This window comes from Diadema setosum, chromosome 9 (genome assembly GCF_964275005.1).
Source record: "Diadema setosum chromosome 9, eeDiaSeto1, whole genome shotgun sequence".
Classification (NCBI taxonomy): domain Eukaryota; kingdom Metazoa; phylum Echinodermata; class Echinoidea; order Diadematoida; family Diadematidae; genus Diadema; species Diadema setosum.
Genome location: NC_092693.1, coordinates 644,759 through 665,027, shown reverse-complemented (window position 1 = coordinate 665,027; position 20,269 = coordinate 644,759). Strand labels below are relative to the sequence as shown.

The 20,269-nt window shown below is 36.1% G+C and overlaps 2 protein-coding genes across 2 annotated transcripts in view; both read left to right on the top strand.

Annotated features, from left to right (window-relative positions):
• Positions 1-19,540, top strand: part of LOC140232577 (protein O-glucosyltransferase 2-like) — a 49,246-nt gene extending 29,706 nt beyond the window's left edge. Inside the window, exons 5-10 of the mRNA XM_072312673.1 lie at positions 385-557; positions 4,664-4,901; positions 7,336-7,545; positions 14,477-14,566; positions 16,789-16,890; positions 18,096-19,540. Of these exons, the coding sequence (XP_072168774.1) occupies positions 385-557; positions 4,664-4,901; positions 7,336-7,545; positions 14,477-14,566; positions 16,789-16,890; positions 18,096-18,113 (831 nt within the window). The 3' untranslated portion in view covers positions 18,114-19,540. The remainder of the gene's footprint in view (positions 1-384; positions 558-4,663; positions 4,902-7,335; positions 7,546-14,476; positions 14,567-16,788; positions 16,891-18,095) is intronic.
• On the top strand, positions 10,686-12,704 carry LOC140233402 (uncharacterized). Its single transcript, XM_072313509.1, has one exon. It carries the CDS (start codon positions 10,686-10,688, stop codon positions 12,489-12,491), a length of 1,806 nt encoding a protein of 601 aa, XP_072169610.1. The 3' UTR covers positions 12,492-12,704.
• Positions 19,541-20,269: the final 729 nt, after the last annotated feature.

Sequence of the window (20,269 nt, the reverse complement as noted above, 5' to 3'; positions counted from 1 at the left end):
CACAAGCTGTAGTAGTCTCCTCGTCCAGCAGTTCCAACACAAAAATTTTAAAAATTCATAACTTTTGCATCGACTGTCCAATTTTCCTCAAACTTTCACTGATGTGTTCTACTAATATTGCTGCATTCTCTCAATCCTCATGTTTATGAAGGTGAACTTGTCCTTTAAAGCTACTAGTATACTTGATTTCACATTTTGGTGGCCCGAAATAAAAGGAGCTGTATCAATCCATTTTATGTTGTAGTTGCCCTATTGGGTCACCACAAGATAACCTTTTGTGAAATTTGGTGGCCCAACATAAATTTTGGTGGCCCTTTATCAAGCTAGGCCACCGGGCTGCAACTGATATTGGGCCCCATATATTATCTCATGACATGACAACAGGTGAAAGTGCCGGACGTAGAATTCTTCATCAACCTTGGAGACTGGCCGTTAGAGAAGAGAGATCCAGAGGATGAACCACTGCCCATTCTCTCCTGGTGTGGGTCAACGGACTCTCGGGACATCGTACTGCCCACCTATGACATCACAGAGTCCACTTTGGAGACCATGGGAAGGTAGACTTTCATTGATTTTCATGATTCGTGTGTTTTCTATTTCCAAAAATCAATGCACCGCTCAAGATCCATGAGGATGCCATATTCTTGCAGATACTTCATTACAGTACTGTACATACTCCCAAGTGGCTTCTTTTTGTGCAACTTGATTGAAAATTATTTTGATGATCAATCAAGTTTACAGCAGTTTAGCTGATGTTGTATTCCCTTGATTATAATCAGTAGTTTGCTGACGTCATATTCCCTTGATTTATAATTAGTAGTTAAGCTAATTGTTTGCAGGATTGGTAATTGTGTAAACAATATCAGGCTAATGCAGGAGTTCACGAATTATACTCTCGAGGATTTCTCACATTGCGAAATCTTTGATTAGCAAACTGTATGCTGTGACTACTAAATGGGGATATCTTAAATTTAATGAAATCTGTGATAAACAAACAGGGTGTGACAGGGGAGGGTGAAACTATCAAGACTGGCAAGCAGGAAGACTTTTCATGCCAAAATTTCTTGCCAAGTTTTCAAAGGGTGTAACAGGATATTTTCACAGTATACACCTCTCTGTGTGATGTGGCTGAGAGCTTCTTCTCTTCCAGTTCTTTACCAAGCATATGAATCAGTATATAATGTGCAAAGTAGCCAAAACAATAATGACTACTATACTGCTACTAATACAATTGATCAGCAGCAGCAACAACAATGAACAATAATTACTAACAACAGCAATTAGATAATGATAATAGTAACAACAATAACAACAACAAAAACACAGCAGCAGCAACAACTACAACTTCCTACGATCTACTACTGCTACTATGCAACTACTACTATAGTACGTACTACTACTGTCATAACTACTGCTACTACTTCTACTTCTACTGATACTGATACTATTGTAACTACTCCTATTGCTACTGCTATTTACTGTAAAACTTCTTAATCCTCCTGATGAGAATTAGTCTCATAAATTATAGTCTATGAATTATGCATCCAGCATTTATTCCAGCATCCAATTTACAGTCATGAAATGTAACCATGCATCAATCAAACATGACTGACCTTATGAATGAAGGCCATGTTTGAAATGAGACTTACTTATGAGGCCCCCCCCCCCCCCCAACCATTTTATTCACTAAGAAATCATGACCTCTCATAGGTGTTGGAAAACTTACTTTGCAATAGAAATGATACATTTTGATAAAACAGCACCTTTGTGTGTTCAACCCTTACTGGCTTTGCGTACAGGAACTCTCCATATATAGCAGTATTTTGGCTAGTGACAGACCTGAAAAAGTAGTCTGTGTGTGTGTGTGCGTGTGTGAATATGTGTGTATCGAAAGTATGTGAGTCTGTTTGCGAGCCTGTCTGTCTCCAGGCTTGTTTGTGTCTGAGTGTAAGTGATCAGTCACTCACTCAGCTGTGTGAAGTCTGTCCCCAGGCAGGGGTACTAACATGACTCCAACGGGGGCTCAAACCATTGCTAGGAGCTAGAAATTAGAATCAGTGCAATCATCTCCCTCATGGCAAACCTTGTAGGCAGAGTAAGTGGTTTCCTGTTAGATTCAGACACATGGAAGTTGTTTGTACCACTAACTTCCCTTCCTGCTCCCCACTCCTGTAATATGGCCTTACTTTAAAGGGAAATTCTCACAGCATATAGAAAAGGAGTGTACAATTCTCCAAGTGCACCTTCATTTGACCATGCTGGTGTTAGTGGTATTCTCACTGATGCAGATCAGCGGGATACAAATCAATCTCAAGATTTGCTTCGCGCTACAATTCTCAAGATTCTCAAGATTTTTGCCTGTGTGGACACAAAAATCCCAGTGAATAGCATGATCAGCATTGTAATCCAAATATCAAGAAATATTGTGGTTGTTTCAGAATTAGCACAATAATTTGAGAAAGAGTGCAATTATAATCCACACAGTGGCATGTGTGTGAATCAGGAATGACTGGTGAATGTTGTGAATCAGGCAGACTCATAACTGTTGTCATGGAAAGCAGGTGGATAATTGGGATATCCGCTGAGGTCTCAAAAGCTCTTCTCCTCATGTTTATCATATTGAGGGAATACATTGTCCTATATGCTGTTGCATTGCTCATCATTTCCTTGACATTAAATGACCTGTTTTCTATCTGAACAAATTCAGACAATTCATTGATTTGATTCCCGGTAGATTCTCCGAGGGAAGCATGTAAAATGTTTGGCAGTTTATCATGATGGCTGCAATTTTACCTGAAATCTTATTCACCAAACTTGATGGAAGCACAGGTTTTATGGATTACATTTTATGGAGACTTGAAATTATCTCCTTAAATGTTCTTGATACTATAATAAGCTCCATGTGAGAAGTTGTCACTCAAAGGAAGTAAGAAAATATTCCACTTTGAAGTGATAGCACTAGTGTACTGCAAAAGTTGAAATTTTTGCAGTGGTAAAATTTTCGCGCATTTCGCACATCCAGAAACCAGCGCAAAAATAAAAGCACACAAATATTTTTGCTTGCCATATGTTCCAGCAGTTGATGTCTTGATTCCATGGAATTGAAAACATGTGAAACTCATCTTACCTGGCCGAGCACAAAAATTACTCACATCAAAATATCCACTTTTACAGTAGTGGTGTAACTAAACCTGTGAAATATGACAGAAATTTCCTATCTTTCTCTCTCATGTAGTGATATTGTCTGCAAAATGTATGATGGTGTCAGTGTGAATGCAGCTGTAAAAATGTAAAGAGTAGTTAATCAGTTCACATAGACTTTTAAAGGGCAGCAACACGGGGCATTACAAACTATGCAGTCTTGGCGTGTCCAAGTGACAGCGATGTAAAGGGAGTGGTCTTAACCAGTGAACTTTTCTTCAGTAAGAACAAAGACATGTTTGCTTTGTCTGTGTTTGAGTAAAGTCTCTAGCACGGGATCCAGTATTGGACATGCCAATAGTTTGAGGGAGGTTTGTGGATATATGAAAGAGTACCGACGGCTTACATTGCCTCATGTAGGATTACAAGTAAGTGTTCCTTCTTTGTTTGGTGTGGGAAGGGGGCTTGAGCAGTGACAATACTCTAGTACTTTTAGAGATGACATGATAAGCTTACAGCATTGATACCAAAAGGAGTGGTACAAGTGGGAATTAAACAAGTGGCATTTCAAGAGATGCTGCCATTGTCACCATGGATTACAAAGTCCTGACTTTTAAATTTGGTTGTTGTTTTTTTTTTTTGACAAAGAAGAGGCAACATGTTGGTGAAAGCAGCAGATTTCTCCTTTATATTTCTAAAAAAATATTTTCTTAACTTTCGATTTCTTAGCAAAATACCTTCCTCTAAAGTTGAGTGTTATTTGTAGTGGTCCTTCTCCTCACATTTCTTTGTAAAGGAATATATGCACTTTGAGGCAGTAAAAAGTGTTTTAATATCATTTACAGAAGAAGCAGAAAAATACCTGTGTTATCCACCAGAACTGCACTTTGCAACAGACTTTTGTGTTTTCAAGAGTCACATAGTGTGAACTGTGACATGTTCCTTGTAAAGCAGATGAAAAAAGTACAAAATAAATACTAGTGAAGACTGCAATATTGTGACAGAAAAGGCAAAGAATCTTTGCTTGATGTTCTTGAACTGATCAAAATGTGTGCGCCAAATATGACATTAAAGCTCATGGCGCACGACAATCAGTGATGTGTATTTCTCTAGTACTTAGATAAAAATGTTAGCTATTTTGCAACACCCCCCCAAATATAAACAAACAAAAACAAAAACAAAAACAAAAACCACACACACACACACACACACACATACAAACATACAGTATGTTGTTGACAAGCATAAACTATTCAAAACTTTGGAATGATGTGATGGTAAAAAACAACAACAGCCCACATTATATTGACATAATTCAGTATTATCTGCAAATTCACCACAGTGATATTCCCATTATCAAAGCCCGTCTGGTGAGAAATAGAGAGCTGGAAAAAGTAAGTAAGTATTCCCTAGAACTCAACTTTTATCTGTGTGATGTATAATGAGATATCTCTGGTAGTAGTCTGAGAATCCAGTGGAGGGTTGTGGTCAATTTCTTCTGTCTATTTCTTCATTCTGACAGAGTCTCACTGGACATCATGTCAGTGCAGGCCAATACTGGACCAAAGTGGGAAAACAAGACGTCCAAGGCTTTTTGGCGAGGGAGGGACAGTCGGAGGGAGAGGCTGAACCTGGTCAAGCTATCACGAAGGCGGCCTGAGATTCTGGACGCTGCCCTCACCAACTTTTTCTTCTTCCGAACTGAGGAAGAGGAGTATGGGCCAAAGGTCAAGCACGTGTCCTTCTTTGACTTTTTCAATGTGAGTAAAAATTCTGTACTGGAATTGTGTCTGTTGTTTTTTTTTTTATGAGAACAGAATGGAATAGCTTTTTTTTTTCTTTTTTTTTTGTAGATGACATTGTGTTATCAATAAATTATTTGGGACCTCTTTCCCCATATGTTTTATTAAGAATTATAGTAATATTGATAATTACTACATTTTAAACTGATGAGAACTGAACATTAAAGGGGATGGCTAGTAACTGATCAGTGGGAATCAGTGGGAATGCTGGAGGATGATTGTTCCAATCCTTGTGGGATTCATTTAAGAGTACACTATATATCTATTCTTGTGTGAAAATTATTTGCTTCAGAATGGTCTCATATTCAAGTAATGTGCTGTTTAATGTTTCCAGGTAAGCGTCCCTGGTCAGTGACGGGGCATTAATCTGCACATTACTTGAATATGAGACCGTTCTGAAGCAAATAATTTTCACACAACAGTAGATATATAATGTACTCTTAAATAAATCCCACAAGGATTGGAACAATCATCCCTCAGCATTCCCACTGATTCCCACTGATCGGTTACTAGCCATCCCCTTTAATTGTGTCGAAGCCCCAAAGTCAGTTCAATTATAGCATGTTTTAGAATTAAGTAGAGTCAAGGGTTCTGAATTCAGGGAATTCATATTTCTGATTCATGGAAGTACACCAGACAGACTTTTTAATTTCTGATGATTAAGTAATGGAAATGTCCAGTTCAAATGTTTTTAACAAAATTTATGGCAATGAAACTTATCTGATATCAGTCAGGAAAGACATTTTTCCTGCCTGAACATGAAGTATATTCCTCCTAGCTCATCAGTTTATATTCACCCTTAGGCACAGTTTTTAATTCTGAGCAATGCCATTAAAATCAAAGGTTACAATTAACATATTTAAGGACTCTATATCCGGTTTTATGAAAGTATTGACATTTTCTGCATTCCACTTCAGATTATAATTGCAGTTGCTCAAAATACCAAGTCAGTCTCTCCCACAATTTTGCTGTGGATCGATCTTTTTTAGAAGCAGAAATGTGGCAGGGCAAAGACTCAATTTTGACAAATCCGAACTAGTTTCACCTGTTGCTCTTCAAAAAGATGACAGAAAAATGAGAGACCTTACAAAACCTTGGCAACCCCCAAATTGACTCACTCAATTGACTTCATTTAAGCCTTTCTACATCACTACACTACTATTGATATACATGTACATGGTCAGAGCACACACACACACACACACACACACAAACAAACAGACAAACAAACAAATAAACAAAATGAACAGCTATAAGTCACTTTAGTGTGATTTAAAATCCTTCAACATTACCCTGGGAATTACTCACATATTCAACTCCTATAAAACAAAGTGACTATAGATGGCAACAAATTTAATGTCATTACGATAGTGTGTCGCCATTCCATTTTTTAATCCTGAGAACTTTAAGAAAGTTTGGGGTAAAACTAAAGGTAACAAAGAAATTCTTTTTGGCATGTGTGAATTATGGGAAAGCTGAGGGCACAGATGATGATGCCCACAACAAACATCTTGACCAGTCAAAAGAACACTGAATTTTGTTGTTTGTCCAGCAGCCCTTTGAACCATGGTCAGTGGTCAGCTTATGAGTTATGCCACCTGGAAATAAGTGTAATTTACTTGCCCCAAGGAATGAATGAAATCATTTCAGGTTACTGACCAGTGAAAACTTTGTCCCCCTGTTATACAGATTCTTTCTCAACACAGAATCGCACTCTGTATTTGAGCCAATTACAGTTCAAAAAGAGGAGAGAAAAGGGAGAAGGAAGAAGAGAGAGAGAGAGAGAGAGAGAGAGAATCCTGACCTTTAGAACTCAGACTAGCCAAGTCATTTTGTCACCTGATCCAAGAATGCCATTTTCATATAGGTCAAATATTTTGAGGCATACCAAACATCCTAAAGGGGTATTCAAATCTGACAGTACAAATCAAACAGAATATGATTTTTTTTTGGTGGCTTGGTTTGTTTGTTTGTTTGTTTTTTGCTTGTTTGGTTTTATTTTTGCTTTTAAAAAAAGTTTCATGCTGTTAGCTTTTTTCCTCCATAAAGTACACCATTGCAATATTATCATATTTTGTATAAAGTCACTTTTGAGTGCGATTTGTGAAGATATTCTTACTGTACATTGTCCAATGTGTCAATGTTTCAAACTGGTAGTGCATCCAGTAATTACATGATTTATGATTCTAAGCTATGCACCAATACTCAAAAGCAAAAAAAAAAAAAACAACAACAACAAAAACCAACAACAAAAGAACAACACCCCCCCCCCCAAACACACAAAGAAACAGAATAAACAAATAAAAAACTAGAAGGATTAGGTAATACTTTGTCTGGTGCTAAATTATCTTTTTTTTTGTAGCTATTCAAAATGTTATTGATGCCTTTACAGTTTAAGTACCAAATCAACGTGGATGGCACAGTGGCAGCGTACAGACTGCCCTACCTCATGGCGGGTGATAGCACCGTCTTCAAACATGACTCCATCTACTACGAGCACTTCTACTCGGAGCTTGAACCCTGGGTCCACTATGTGCCTTTCAAGCAGGATTTGACTGACTTGGAGGAGAAGATTGAATGGGCCATGGAGCATGATGAGGAGGTCAGAACAGCAGTGGGTTGGGAAGCCAAAGTAAATGGGTGGGGCAGGGTGAGAAGAATGAGAGGGGGTTTGGAGCTGAAAGTATGGGTAGGGTAAGATGAGGAGAATGGGCTGGGGCTGGGAGCTTGGGTAATGGGTAGAGGAAGAGAATGAGTTGGGGCTGGGAGTTGGGGTAATGGGTTGGGTAAGATGAGGAGAATGGGTTTGGGCTGGGAGATGACGTAATGGATGGGGCAAGATGAGAATTGGTTGGGACTGGAAGATGAGGTAATGGGTTGGATAAGAGAATTGGTTGGGGCTGGGAGATGGCATAATAAAGATAAGGAGAATGGGTTGGGGGTGGGAGATGAGAGAATGGGTCGGTATTTGATTGAGGATGGGGTATGAAGGAGAAGAGTGGGCAGGAGCATGAAGTAGAGGGGGATGTAATGGGCAGAAGGTTTAGCAGTTTGATGGGTATGACTTACATACCAGCAAAGGGGTAAGAAGAGAGGGATTCAACAGGTTGACAAGGAAATGATAGATAGAATGATACTGTAAAAGCAGTTATTTTCACAAGGGTTAATTTTTACAAATTTCACAAATCACCATTGTGCTGCGAATTTAACAGTGCACAAAAATATCACAAATGGACAGGTAATAGTGCACTTACGATAAGCCTCGGTGCAAATTCTCACAAAATTGTCTGTGACCTCCTCGTTCATGAAAATATCTGTCTGTGAAAATAACAGCTTTTACAATACTCAGAACCATAAATGTATCTGTACAGCTTGCTATAGTGTAGAAAGTGCAATTCATTGCAAGTTATTGTCTATCAAACCATGAACTGCTCACACATATCACTCATAATCATGTCATTAATGCTCTCAAGCTGTAAGAACATTTATCCCTCTTACTGGCAAATGGAATGGTCTTTTGTGGAGTCTTGGTTCTTTGCTATGCTGCAACGAATATGAATCCCTATCTTAGTCTCTTGCACCAATGGAGCAAGACCTATTAACCTGAAAACCTGGATTCACCACCAAGAAGCCTACAGGCAATGATGGCTGGTTAGCTTTGTCATGGAGGCAAGGAAAAGACTCACCTACAGGGTGACAAGATTTCTGTTTGATTGTTTGTTTGTTTGTAACTTTACATGGTGACGTCTTATAAAATGGGCCCCTGAGAGTAAGCACTTATAGCCTCCCTTTAAAGATAAAAAGGTGTGTGTTTGTGTGTGTGTGTGGGGGGGGGGGGGGGCGGGTTGAATCTAGCTGTAAGTCATTCGCACAGAATCTCACTTTTAGAGCCAATTTACTTTACAGTTGTTGGCACCAGTGTGACATCTAGTGCAATTTCTGAGCACTCTTTGAACAAATGCCCTACCACAGTTGCTTAAAAGAAAATTAGTGGAGTCATACGTATTTTATATCATTTTGACAAGAAACTGGAATACTGTCAGAAACACATACAGTTGTGAATTATTAATCAGTAACTGTGTCCAGTTTCTTGGAGTCCATGTTTTAAGACTGCTGAAATTGGACATGCAAACTGACCGTTGTACTCTGATGTGACAGACTTCACTTATTCCTTCAATGAGTTTGGAATGAGTATACATGAAATTAATGTAGCATAACAACTCTGCCCTCCTTAATCAATCAAATGACAGCCATTATAACTCACATAATTTGATAAAGATTAAATTAGTAATTCTGCTCAATGTATTTTAAACATTTGAGTATTCCAGTAGAGGGAATGAGAAATGAGATGGTGTAAGGATGACATGCCATTTTCTCCTGTGACAATACCTCTATTCTTTTCTCTTAGGGTTAGGGTTAGGGTTGTGATGAGGCATTAGGTTTAGTTTGATGTGAGGATTAGGATTAGGATTAGGGTTAGGGTTTTATTTTGTGGTTAGAATTTATTTTTGGCTTAACATGCAAATATCTCATGAGAGCAATTGTAACAGGAGCAAATGTCATGGATCAGGAGTAAGATGGATGAATGGGTGAAAACTGTATGAGTGATGGATAGATTGTAGGAGAATGATTTCACCAAAAGGTGTCAGAATCAGGTGCAGTTTCCTTGTTTGCCAGACAAGTGTGTTGTGATGAAACATGTCGATCATTCTCTCAGAAATCACTTCTCTGGCATGTATCTCTTTGTATACGGTACAAAGAACCATGCTGCAGTGATACCCACCCTGCGCGACATGACAAAAGAGTTCTCACATACAAACAATTCCTGGTCACGTACATCTCTCTTTATTGCTTTGATAGTATAAGATCACCTGCCTACACATTAGAACATTGAGTCTACCCTGGGGGTGGATATTCTCAAGTCAGTGGCATTGTCGGTCGGATTTTCAATTGATTATTGAAAATAATATAATATCTTGAAAAGAAACCTGAAGGACATGCAGAGACAAAAGGTGAGATAATTTTAGCTAAAAGCTAAAGAGAGAGAGAGAGAAAAAAAAATGCTAGTGGGAAATCGTCAGTGTTCATTTTAACTGCAATTTATAAACGGAGAGAATTTTACACACAGAGGGCAGCATTAACTAGACACATGGTTACTGACTATGCCTGCTGGTGAAATGTCATGGAAAAAAAGAAAAGATATCAAATTTGACCTACATTGAGGACAGTCATATATATATTTTTTTTTTCTTTTCCTTTTTTTTTATAAGATCAAAATTCACTGATTAGTTGTTTGATTAAACTGTTGGTGTACATGCATATATGTAAGAGGATATCATAATTGGACTTGTTTGTAGATTCCTTAAGGTTATATACTATAGGCCCATATCATTGTTGACTGTGGATTATAAAATTTTGGCAAAGCTTTTGGCAAATCGATTGAAAAACTGCATTAATGAACTTATTCACTCGGACCAATCTGGTTTTTTAAAGGGACGAAATATTGGAAATAATATTAGACTGATTATGGATTTAATAGAATATACAGAAAGTCATGACATCCCTGGTGCCATTCTCCTCTTAGATATACAAAAAGCATTCGATAGTGTCAACCATGAATATTTATTAAAAGTTCTAAAACGATTTAATTTTGGGGATAAATTTGTTGACTGGATTAAAACTCTTTATTCCAGCCGAAAGAGTTATGTTGTAAATAATGGATTTTTTACTAAACCTGTTGTGATGGAAAGAGGAATCTTTCAAGGTTGTCCTATTTCTCCATATTTGTTTTTATTAGTTATAGAAACAATGGCTTTAGCTGTAAGACAAAATAATGATATCAAAGGTATTCCTGTAGAAGGAAAAGAAGTGAAAATATCATTGTTAGCAGAAGATTCCACATGTTTTTTAGATGGCTCACTCAGTTCTTTTGATCATTTGTTTGATTTGCTTGAAAATTTTGCAGTATGTTCTGGTTGTAAATTAAATATATCTAAGTCGGAGGCAATTTGGGTTGGTGCTAAAAGAGGCTCTCAAATAAATCCATACTCTGAAAATGGTCTTATTTGGAAAACAGATACTTTCAAAACCCTTGGAGTTGTTTTTTCACTAGATGTCAGCAAAGTTTTTGCTCTTAACTACAAACCTAAATTGAAATCTATAGAAGCGACCCTAAACTGTTGGCGCGTCAGAAATTTATCCTTAATTGGAAAGATTTGTGTGGTTAAAACCTTATTATTACCTCAACTGTTGTATCTTTTTTCAGTATTATGTATAAAGATCCCAAAAAAATTTTTCAAAGAGTTAGACAGAATATTTTATAGATTTATTTGGAGTGGTGGAAGAGATAGAGTAAAAAGAAAATATGTTTGTAATGATTCCGCTTCGGGTGGGCTACGAATGATCGATCCATATGTTTTTGCCATGTCACAGAAAATGGCTTGGGTCAAACTTCTTTTGGACAAAAATTACAGTAGTTTATGGAAGGTAATTGAACTTTCAGTATTAGAAGATTTTAATCAGATGAATGATATTTTATGGAAATCTCATGTACCTGAATCTGTTTTGAATAAGTTACCATGCTCTCAATTATCCGATTCTATTAGAACTTGGTATTTTTTCAGGGAGAAAGCAGTAAATAAGGAGTTTGGTGTGAAATTTTCAGATTTAGGATCATGTCAATGTTTATGGTTTAACAGAAATATTAGATCCAAGTCAAAGCGATTCTTTTTTTATCAAGAGTGGTTTGATAGAGGTATAGTCTTTGTCAGTGATCTTTTAGATTCACCACTCCCTGGAAGCAAACTTTTTGAAGAACTTATTCTTGATTTCGGTATTTCGCCCACAGGAAGGAGAAAATTTAATTTTTTAATGAGCAATATTCCTCAAACATGGTTAACTGTATCAAATTGGGATCATAATGAAATTTTTGACACGATAGTAAATAACTTATGTTTAGCAAAGAAAGTTCCGAAATATGTTTACTCAATTATGTCAGAGGACTGTGCTCCAGCAAAACAAATTTGTTTTTGGAAAGACCTGTCGTTAAATCCAGATTCAGAATTGTGGGATAACATCCATCTGAGAAATTTTAAAAGTTCTATTGACGCTCGAGTTCGTTCCTTTTATTTCAAGCTATATCATAGAGTTATAGCATTAAATGATTTTTTGCACAAAATCAAAAGGAAGGACTCCCCCAACTGCACATTCTGTCAGAGATTACCAGAAACTGTTATTCACATATTTATTGAGTGTCAGCACGTAAAAAAAGTTTGGGATGACATAATTAATGTAATAAATCAAAACACTAAGAAAAATTATAACCCCTCCGTTTTTGAAAAATTTTTCGGGTTTAAAGATGATAAATTTATAACTTATATTTTCCTTATCTTGAAATATTATATTTATTTGTGTAAATTCAGAGGTAACCAACCCTCATTTCAAGGATTTAAGGTGTATTTAAAAACATGTAAAGATCTTGAGTATCGCATTGCTAATAAGAATGGAAAACTTGTACTTCATTTCCGTAAATGGAGATTTGACATATGATGTAAAGGTATGTTATTGCGGTGAACACTCTGAACTTAACATATTGAAGCGATATTATTGTTTATGACTGTACCATTGCATATGTACAACATTCTTATTGACTTTATTCTATGCTGCTTTGCTTTGATTCTCTTCATTTTTTTGACTTAATTTTTTATTATTATTTATTATTAGTAATATTTTTATCATTTCGAATTTTGTTGTGATATCTTTGTAATCTTGTTAATTTGATCAATAAAAACTCAATGAAAAAAAAAAAAAAAACTTATGTTGAATTCTATAAAAAAGAAGAACACTGCAATGCCACATTACTTTAGATTTTTCTATCAGAGTTTGTGCATTACATTACTAACATTCAACATGTATTTCAATTCAAAGTTTGCAAGGTTGAGAATACTATGCCAGAGATTGCTTCTAAAATCTGGAGCTGTTGTTCTGTTCTCACAATAGTACGTCAAAGAGATTTGATGCTGCTCTGCCCCATTAGAGATCCAAGGCTTTGTTGACATGCTGCCATGAGTGTGAGATATGTGAACCACACCCAAAATGATTCTTTATCTATTGTTCAACTGGCTTAGAATTCATGTTCCAGGTCTGGCATTCGTATGCAGTGTGTTTGTTTTTGTTTTCCTTCATAAGTGTGTCAAGCCTGTGAGAGTAGGGAAAGGCAAGTCAAGCGTCATGCAATGTGAATTTGATGAAGTTGGTGGGTGTAAAAAAATTTCATAGGCGCCTCTTCCAGTACCAAGTAAGGACAAAATGTATTGTTTAAGGGAAGAAAAGTGACAAGTTCAGTCATGTGTGACTTATACTTCCTGACAACCAGACAAAATTTGTTTACTTGTTTACTGTGTGCTGTAGGGTGCACAAAATGTTGGGAGTTTGTGGTGAGAAAATCAGCTAGGAATTATATGTCATACATTTACTCCTGACTTCACTGTTCAGTCAGTACCCTACTTTAGACTGTGTTTTATCAAGCAAGTTGTAGGTGCCTGTTCAAATGTTGAACACTAGGAGAAATCATGAACAGTAGTTGAACACTCATCTAAAAGAATGTCACGTGCTTTGCCCATTCTTTAAATTACTGGAGAAATTAACACAAATCTCCAGGGTTAGTCCCAGGTCTGATATATTCATAAATTGGCAACAAGCCAAGTGACTGTAGTGATGAATGTAATGTTTTTAATCCTTCAGCCTTTCATAAAAGTCATTGGCTTGGTGAAACAAGGTCACTGTCAATGTTGCATACCATGAAAAAAAAAAATCACAACAGCAACTTCTCCTGACTATTGTCAGCGTACTAAAGCTCTCAGAAATGCTCCCCATGATGTCTCACATCTTTGCCGCTTCAGTCACTTCATATTATTGAAATTCTCTTTATTTCAATGCATTCTTTGCCATTTGAACATGGTAGCGGCACAGGAGTGTTCATTTGTTTGGTGTTGTGGTTTTTTTTTCCCTTTTTGAGCAAGCTATTCTGGCAAGGAAACTTGACTTCTGATATGTTCTCTGTGAACATCATAGAAAAGAAAAAATTAGTTTTAAGAAAAAACTGGATTTTTTATTTTATTTTCATTTTTTTTTTTTTTTTGCTCGCGGAGATGGGTTGGGCTACTATTTTTCTATTCACCGTAGTGTACATTAAATTCTAAAGGTAGGAACTCTATTTCCTAACATGTTGTGGATCAAAACACTTCTCACATTTCAATATGATCATGTCGCACCATTTTGAGAAAATTTGCCACATTTGATAAATAGTAATGGACTGGTTTGGGTGGTTTGAATATGATTACCACTGATGGGTCTATTATTCACATCTTGTCACTGTGACTTTGTGTGTGTGTGTGTGTGCGTGTGTGTGATTTGCTGCTTTCAGGTGACAGCTTCAATGCCAAGTGTGCATGTTTTGTGGAATACACTTTACTGACTGATATAACTTGATATGACATCTGCTAAGACACAGCCATGTTCTCTTTGATTTACAGGCAAGGACAATAGCTGAGACAGGAAAAGCATATGTGAGAGAAAACCTGACTTCCAATCACATCTACTGCTACTACTTGAAAGTCTTGGAGGTGAGATAATCTCAATATTCACTCATTTTCAATGAAGATGTGAAACATTCTGCATTCATCTTAGGTAGGTATTTTCTTATGAAACACTTAAAATTCTAATAGTAACCAATTCCAAATATTCTCAACAGTGCGTAGAATTTAAGAAATTTTAGAGAATATAAAGAGATTTATCTAACAAGTGCAGTGTTTTCATATGTCAACTTTGACGCATGCAGTCCTGACCCCTCCCCTTCCATTTATTTAGGCTGTGTACTTGCTAAGCTCATACTGTGCAATGATATTTTGGTCATGTCAGATTTATTGCAACAACCATCAAAATATTGCTTTTAAAATTCAAAATCTAATAACTGAAATTTATTTTTCTGTATCATTACAGGAAAATTCATTTTATTTTTTTTTTTTATAATAAATCTATTGGTTTACTTTTATATGTATATGTATATATTTTTTTTTCAAATAAGCATTTACTATGTACTTTTTTGCATCCCTGTTAAACAATTCATTCAAAATCATGCAGCAAAGCATTTGTAAATTTACACAAAATCAACGATTCAAAATACTTGAACTATTCATTGGAGCAGGCATAAGTAGAAATGCATTTAAATAGTTTGACGGTGATATTCACTAATAAGTGGTGGTATGCACGTGGGAGGGTGCTGCTTGCCTACTCGACTACTAAGGGTGGATTTGTATGCACACATTTTTGCAGGTTTAGAACATAAACCAAATGGCAGACAGATAGGAATGAAAACAGGTCATGCTATACTATCTCTCCAAACCAAGACTCACAGTTTGCCCTATGTTTCTTCCTGATGGAAACTTTTTTGTTGTTGTTGTTTACTTTGTGTCTTTTAAAGAGACAGCTTGACAAAATGAACTAATCTTTGACTCTATTACCAACCTTTCACTCTCAATGAAGGTCTAGGAGGCTTTCAGAGCAAAAGATATCAGGGTTCAGGGGCGTGCTGTAAAAGTGGACATTTTCACGGTGTGGAAATTTTCACACATTTCGCACAACCAGAAACTAGCGCGTAATTAGAAGCACACATTTTTTTTTTGCTTGTTATGTGTACCACTATATATGTCTTGATTCCACGGAATTAAGAACACGCAAAATTGATCTTTCTTGGCAGAGCGCGAAAAATTACTTGCGTGAAAATATCCACTTTAACAGTACTTGTGATTTAAATCTCGTGCTGTAGATAATAGCTTTAATCAACATTTTGTGACTCTTATCTGAGAGGACTTCACATTCATGTGTTTATGTTTAAACAATGCTTGTGCTTTTGGTAAGCTATGACTAGTATGTGTCTATTTGGATATTTCAAGAAATTGATGTAAGTGTGTGTTTTGTATCCAGTAAGATAAGCTAGACAAAACTCAGACATTGAAGAGATGCCTTCAGTTCACCAAGAAAGTTCCAGTAGCAGCATGAAAATATCATGCCAGGTTTGCATCGCTGTGTCTTGACAGTAACTGCATGGCATTAATAGTAAGGGCTGACTGTCCTAAAGCTATTCACCCTGGGGTGATGCTCATTATTCTAAAGGATAATTAATTTGAAGGTTTGTTATTCTGAAACACACAATTTCGTATACAAAGATGTTCATTAATCCCAACATTAGTGTCATTATTCCGAAGGTGTGTTATTCCGAAAGTGCCTATTGAGAAAATGAAATAAAGTTTTGTAATCTGAAAATGAAATGAGGTTCAATACTCCGAAGGTTTGTTAATCTGAAAATGAAGAGAAGCTGCACACTATGCACACTAACAACCCTTCAGAATTACAAACATTATTTCATTGTCAGATTAACGAACCTTCAGAATAACAAACTTTTTTTTTTTGTCTTTTTCAGATTAATGAACCTTCAGAAAAAACAAACTTTTTTTTTTCACTTTCAGATAAACAAATCTTTGGAATAATAAACTTATGTAATCTTTAAGTAAATGAACCTTATTTCACTTTCAGAATATCAAACCTTGAGAATAACCAACTTTATTTCATTTTCAAATTAAAACAAACCTTCGGAATGACGAATTGTAACCCCAACTGGTCTTATTTTCAGAAAGTAACTGAAGAATTTTCTTTCCTACTCAAATATAGAGACATAAGGCATTTATGTCTATATTTGATCAGCTTTGTTGAGGATAGGAGGTACTGATGTGTTATGGCAGAGGTCACCATGGGTTATACATGTCTCTTTTATTGGCTGATAATCCAGGAGTATGCTGCCAGACAAGTTGGGACTCCCAGGGTACATGAAGGCATGGAGCTAGTGGAGCATCCAACTCAGAATAATGAGTGTGACTGCCCAGACTCAAGGGTAAGGACACACTTTATATTGGCCTTAGATTAATATTTGTCTCTAGTTTTATCCTCAGGTACCTCACTCATATATACAGTGGAAATTCAGTATATATAACGAGATCCTTGGGACCAAGACAATTTGTTCTATATATCAGATATTTTGTTATATCAGTAGTCAATAAACAATACAAAACAAAGGAAATAACTTAATTGGGACTGCAGTTATTAGTTTGTTATATAGGGTATTTTGTTATATCAGATCTCACTATATCAAGTTTCCACTATAATAATGGTGATAAATAAATATTACATAGAGCTTCGTATGGGCATTTCTAAGCACATTGCTACAGAAGAGAAAAGTTGAATTGAAATACAGAATATAATTACAAACTTTGTGTATAGCAAAAGAGAAGACAAAAAAAGTTATGATTGATTGAATTAGTGAGTTTTGAGCATGTGTCTAGAATTTGATCATTTTGAATGTGAGAGGGGACTTTGTTCCGAAGAAATGAAGCAACCACAGAAAATGCCCTTTTTACCATAATGGGTAAAATGTGAGGACCATATTTTTTAATGGTAATTGCAGAGTAAAGGAAGAATGGAGAGATTGGGTCTAAAAGAGGTGTAGAGAAATCAAGTCTTTGAGATAATATGGGGCAACATTGTTACATATCTGATAACCATAAGGAGGACATTAAAAGCGATATGGTAATGTATGGGGAGCTGATGGAGGGATTGGAGAATTGGAGTGATGTAGTAAGCTCTTTTTGTAAGGGTCACAAGCCTAGCAGCTGCATTTTCTATTCCTAGTAGTAGTGCAATATTTGAAGCAGGAAGCCAGTGAGAAGGAAATACCTTGTATATACACTACTGTACCTTGCAGAATGTCCTCCATAGAGTTACCTTGAGAAGACTGCACTGTCACCCTACAAAGATAGATTGATATAGGTAGGGGCCCTAAAAGAATTTATCTAACCATGTTTGAAGAGAGGGCAAATTGAACCTGGTCCTTAATAAGCCATAATGATGGTGAAGGTGAATGTTATCAGGTAGACTTACCAACGCTGGTTTATTCATCAATGTACAGTGAGAACTTATTGCGGTTAGAACTGATAACAAAATAATAAAGTGGCTCATATTTTAGTCATAGAGAACACTATAGGTAAGAATGTGACCCCGTGTCCATATGACTTCTTGCAATAATTTCTTGTCTCTCTCCAGCAACACGAGGAGTTATGAAAGTCTTGGATGATGGAATCCGTTTGGACAAGGCTGAATCCAGTGAGACATGAGGAATTTCCATCACACTCAAAAAGTTCCACCATCTGTTTGGTTAGTGCCACCCGCCTCACCCACCAAAGATGTGCTTTCAGCTAGACAGGCCATAGTTTGTATTTATATGAGCAGTGACATACCTTTTTTTCACCAGGCTGAATATATCCAACTCTCTTTTGTGCTAGTTACACATTTTAGTTGTGGTGTATTGTATCAGTGTGTAGGAATGCAACATGAAAAATTTGTCTTTCCTTCCTACTGAAGTCCAACATGGATACATACCTGAAATGATAATAATGACAAATTTCATCTGCAGATGATGTCAAGAAAAGCGGGTCATTTTTTTTTTTTTTTAAAACCTTGGTGCGAGCCCTGGACTTGAGGGCTAAAGAAGCAACTCAATGACTCATCATTATCTCCCCATATCTGTTAAGGAATGAGGTGAACAATTTATGTCGAGGCTGAGAGGTGGTGTGTAGCATTTGAAAATAGTTTGATATGTGATTAAAGCTTTATCTGTGAGATAAAATAGATTGATATGTGATTAAAGCTGTATCTGTCATGTCGTGTGCTGTCTCTGAGTGTAGGATAGTGTTGTCTCTCTTCATTTTTGCAATTTGTTGATGTGAAGGAAAATTTGAAGTACAACTACAACAACTCCTCTTTTCTTTTATTATGAGAACATAACTTTGCAACTTTAAAAAAACCAGACAACTCTAGAAATCTTATATGTAATGCAACAATAAAAGGAGACAGAAATATTGAATCACAGTGTGGTTGGATAGATACCTTGAGGGTGGGGGACGAGAAATTGTTTTAGTTTAGGAGTGGTTTAAATTGTTGAAGAGCGTCTCTGAGAAAGTGTCCTTATTGCATGCATAAATTCACAGACAGTCCTGTAGTGTCAACAATATTTGTCCTTCGTTTTTAAATCACCAACGCGATGATATGTAGTAATATAAGATTACTGTAGACATTGTATCGTGCAAATCTAAGCAATGTATCGGTTCATGTGCTTTAGTGATGTGTTTCTGCATATTTTTTTTTTTTCGTGGTACAAACTTGTTTAGGTGTGTATGATTGGAGTATCAGTGTATGAAACAATTTTCAAAGTGCTAAATATGATTGCAATTCATTGGAACCATTCAAGTGTATGCTACAGTGCAGATGAAAAAAAGCAATGCATTTGTATATTGTTGACGAGTACAAAATATCTTATTTTAATCATTTTTACGAGTGGTGAATATCTTCCATTTCATTGTGTATGCAAATTGCATGAATACTTCGAAAAAAAAATGCTATTGCACTGACAAAGATTGCATAGGCAATTGAATACCCGTAAGAGAAATGTTAATAGATTTGTTGGCTATGTTCTGAATATTAAGAAGACTTTTTTTGGACATTTTTTTTTTTGTTGTTGTTGTTGTAGAACAGTTGTTTGCCTCATCAACAAGTTTATGTGATGATTAACGAGTATCATTTTTTTTTCATATTTACATAAATGTTTAATTTGTGCAAGTTTCTGTTATTCAAAATTATAACCACCCAATTGAAATTGCTGTCTATGAATTCCAAAACCTTCCACAGTTTCTTGCCATAACTGCTTTCATAATGTATCACCCAGCTGAAAAGATTGCAATCCTGGTGAAGATATTCATTCAGGCCACTTTATCCACTAATGCACATTCTAAATTATTCAGGGGATTTAAACTTTTTTTCATTATTTTGAATGACATTGTTATGAGATGTAAATTATTTTAAACAGCTGAACACAAGTTTAACAATATAATTATTAAAAGAATATACATATATTTATATAACAATGAGAGTTATGAATGAATAATTAATAAATGAGTTTTGGCTTCACCGTCCTTAATGTTTATCTTAATAACTATGTCATGTGGAGTGGCAACATTAACAAAAATCAGCATTATTGAAAGTGAATAAACAATGTTTTCTAACATATTGACAGCATTGCTTTAACATTGATCTGACAAGGAACACTGAATGAATGATAATGAACAATTTCTGAGGGAAAAGAAAAAGTTTTGTTGCTTGTCAAATCCTGTTATTCTTATTGGAAGTCTCTCCTAATGTACAACAGAGGAGTTACAAACAGT

What these genes read in the sequence shown, in the direction of transcription:
- LOC140233402 (XM_072313509.1), top strand. Translation starts at nt 10,686, where the DNA reads ATGGAAAGAGGAATCTTTCAAGGTTGTCCTATTTCTCCATATTTGTTT.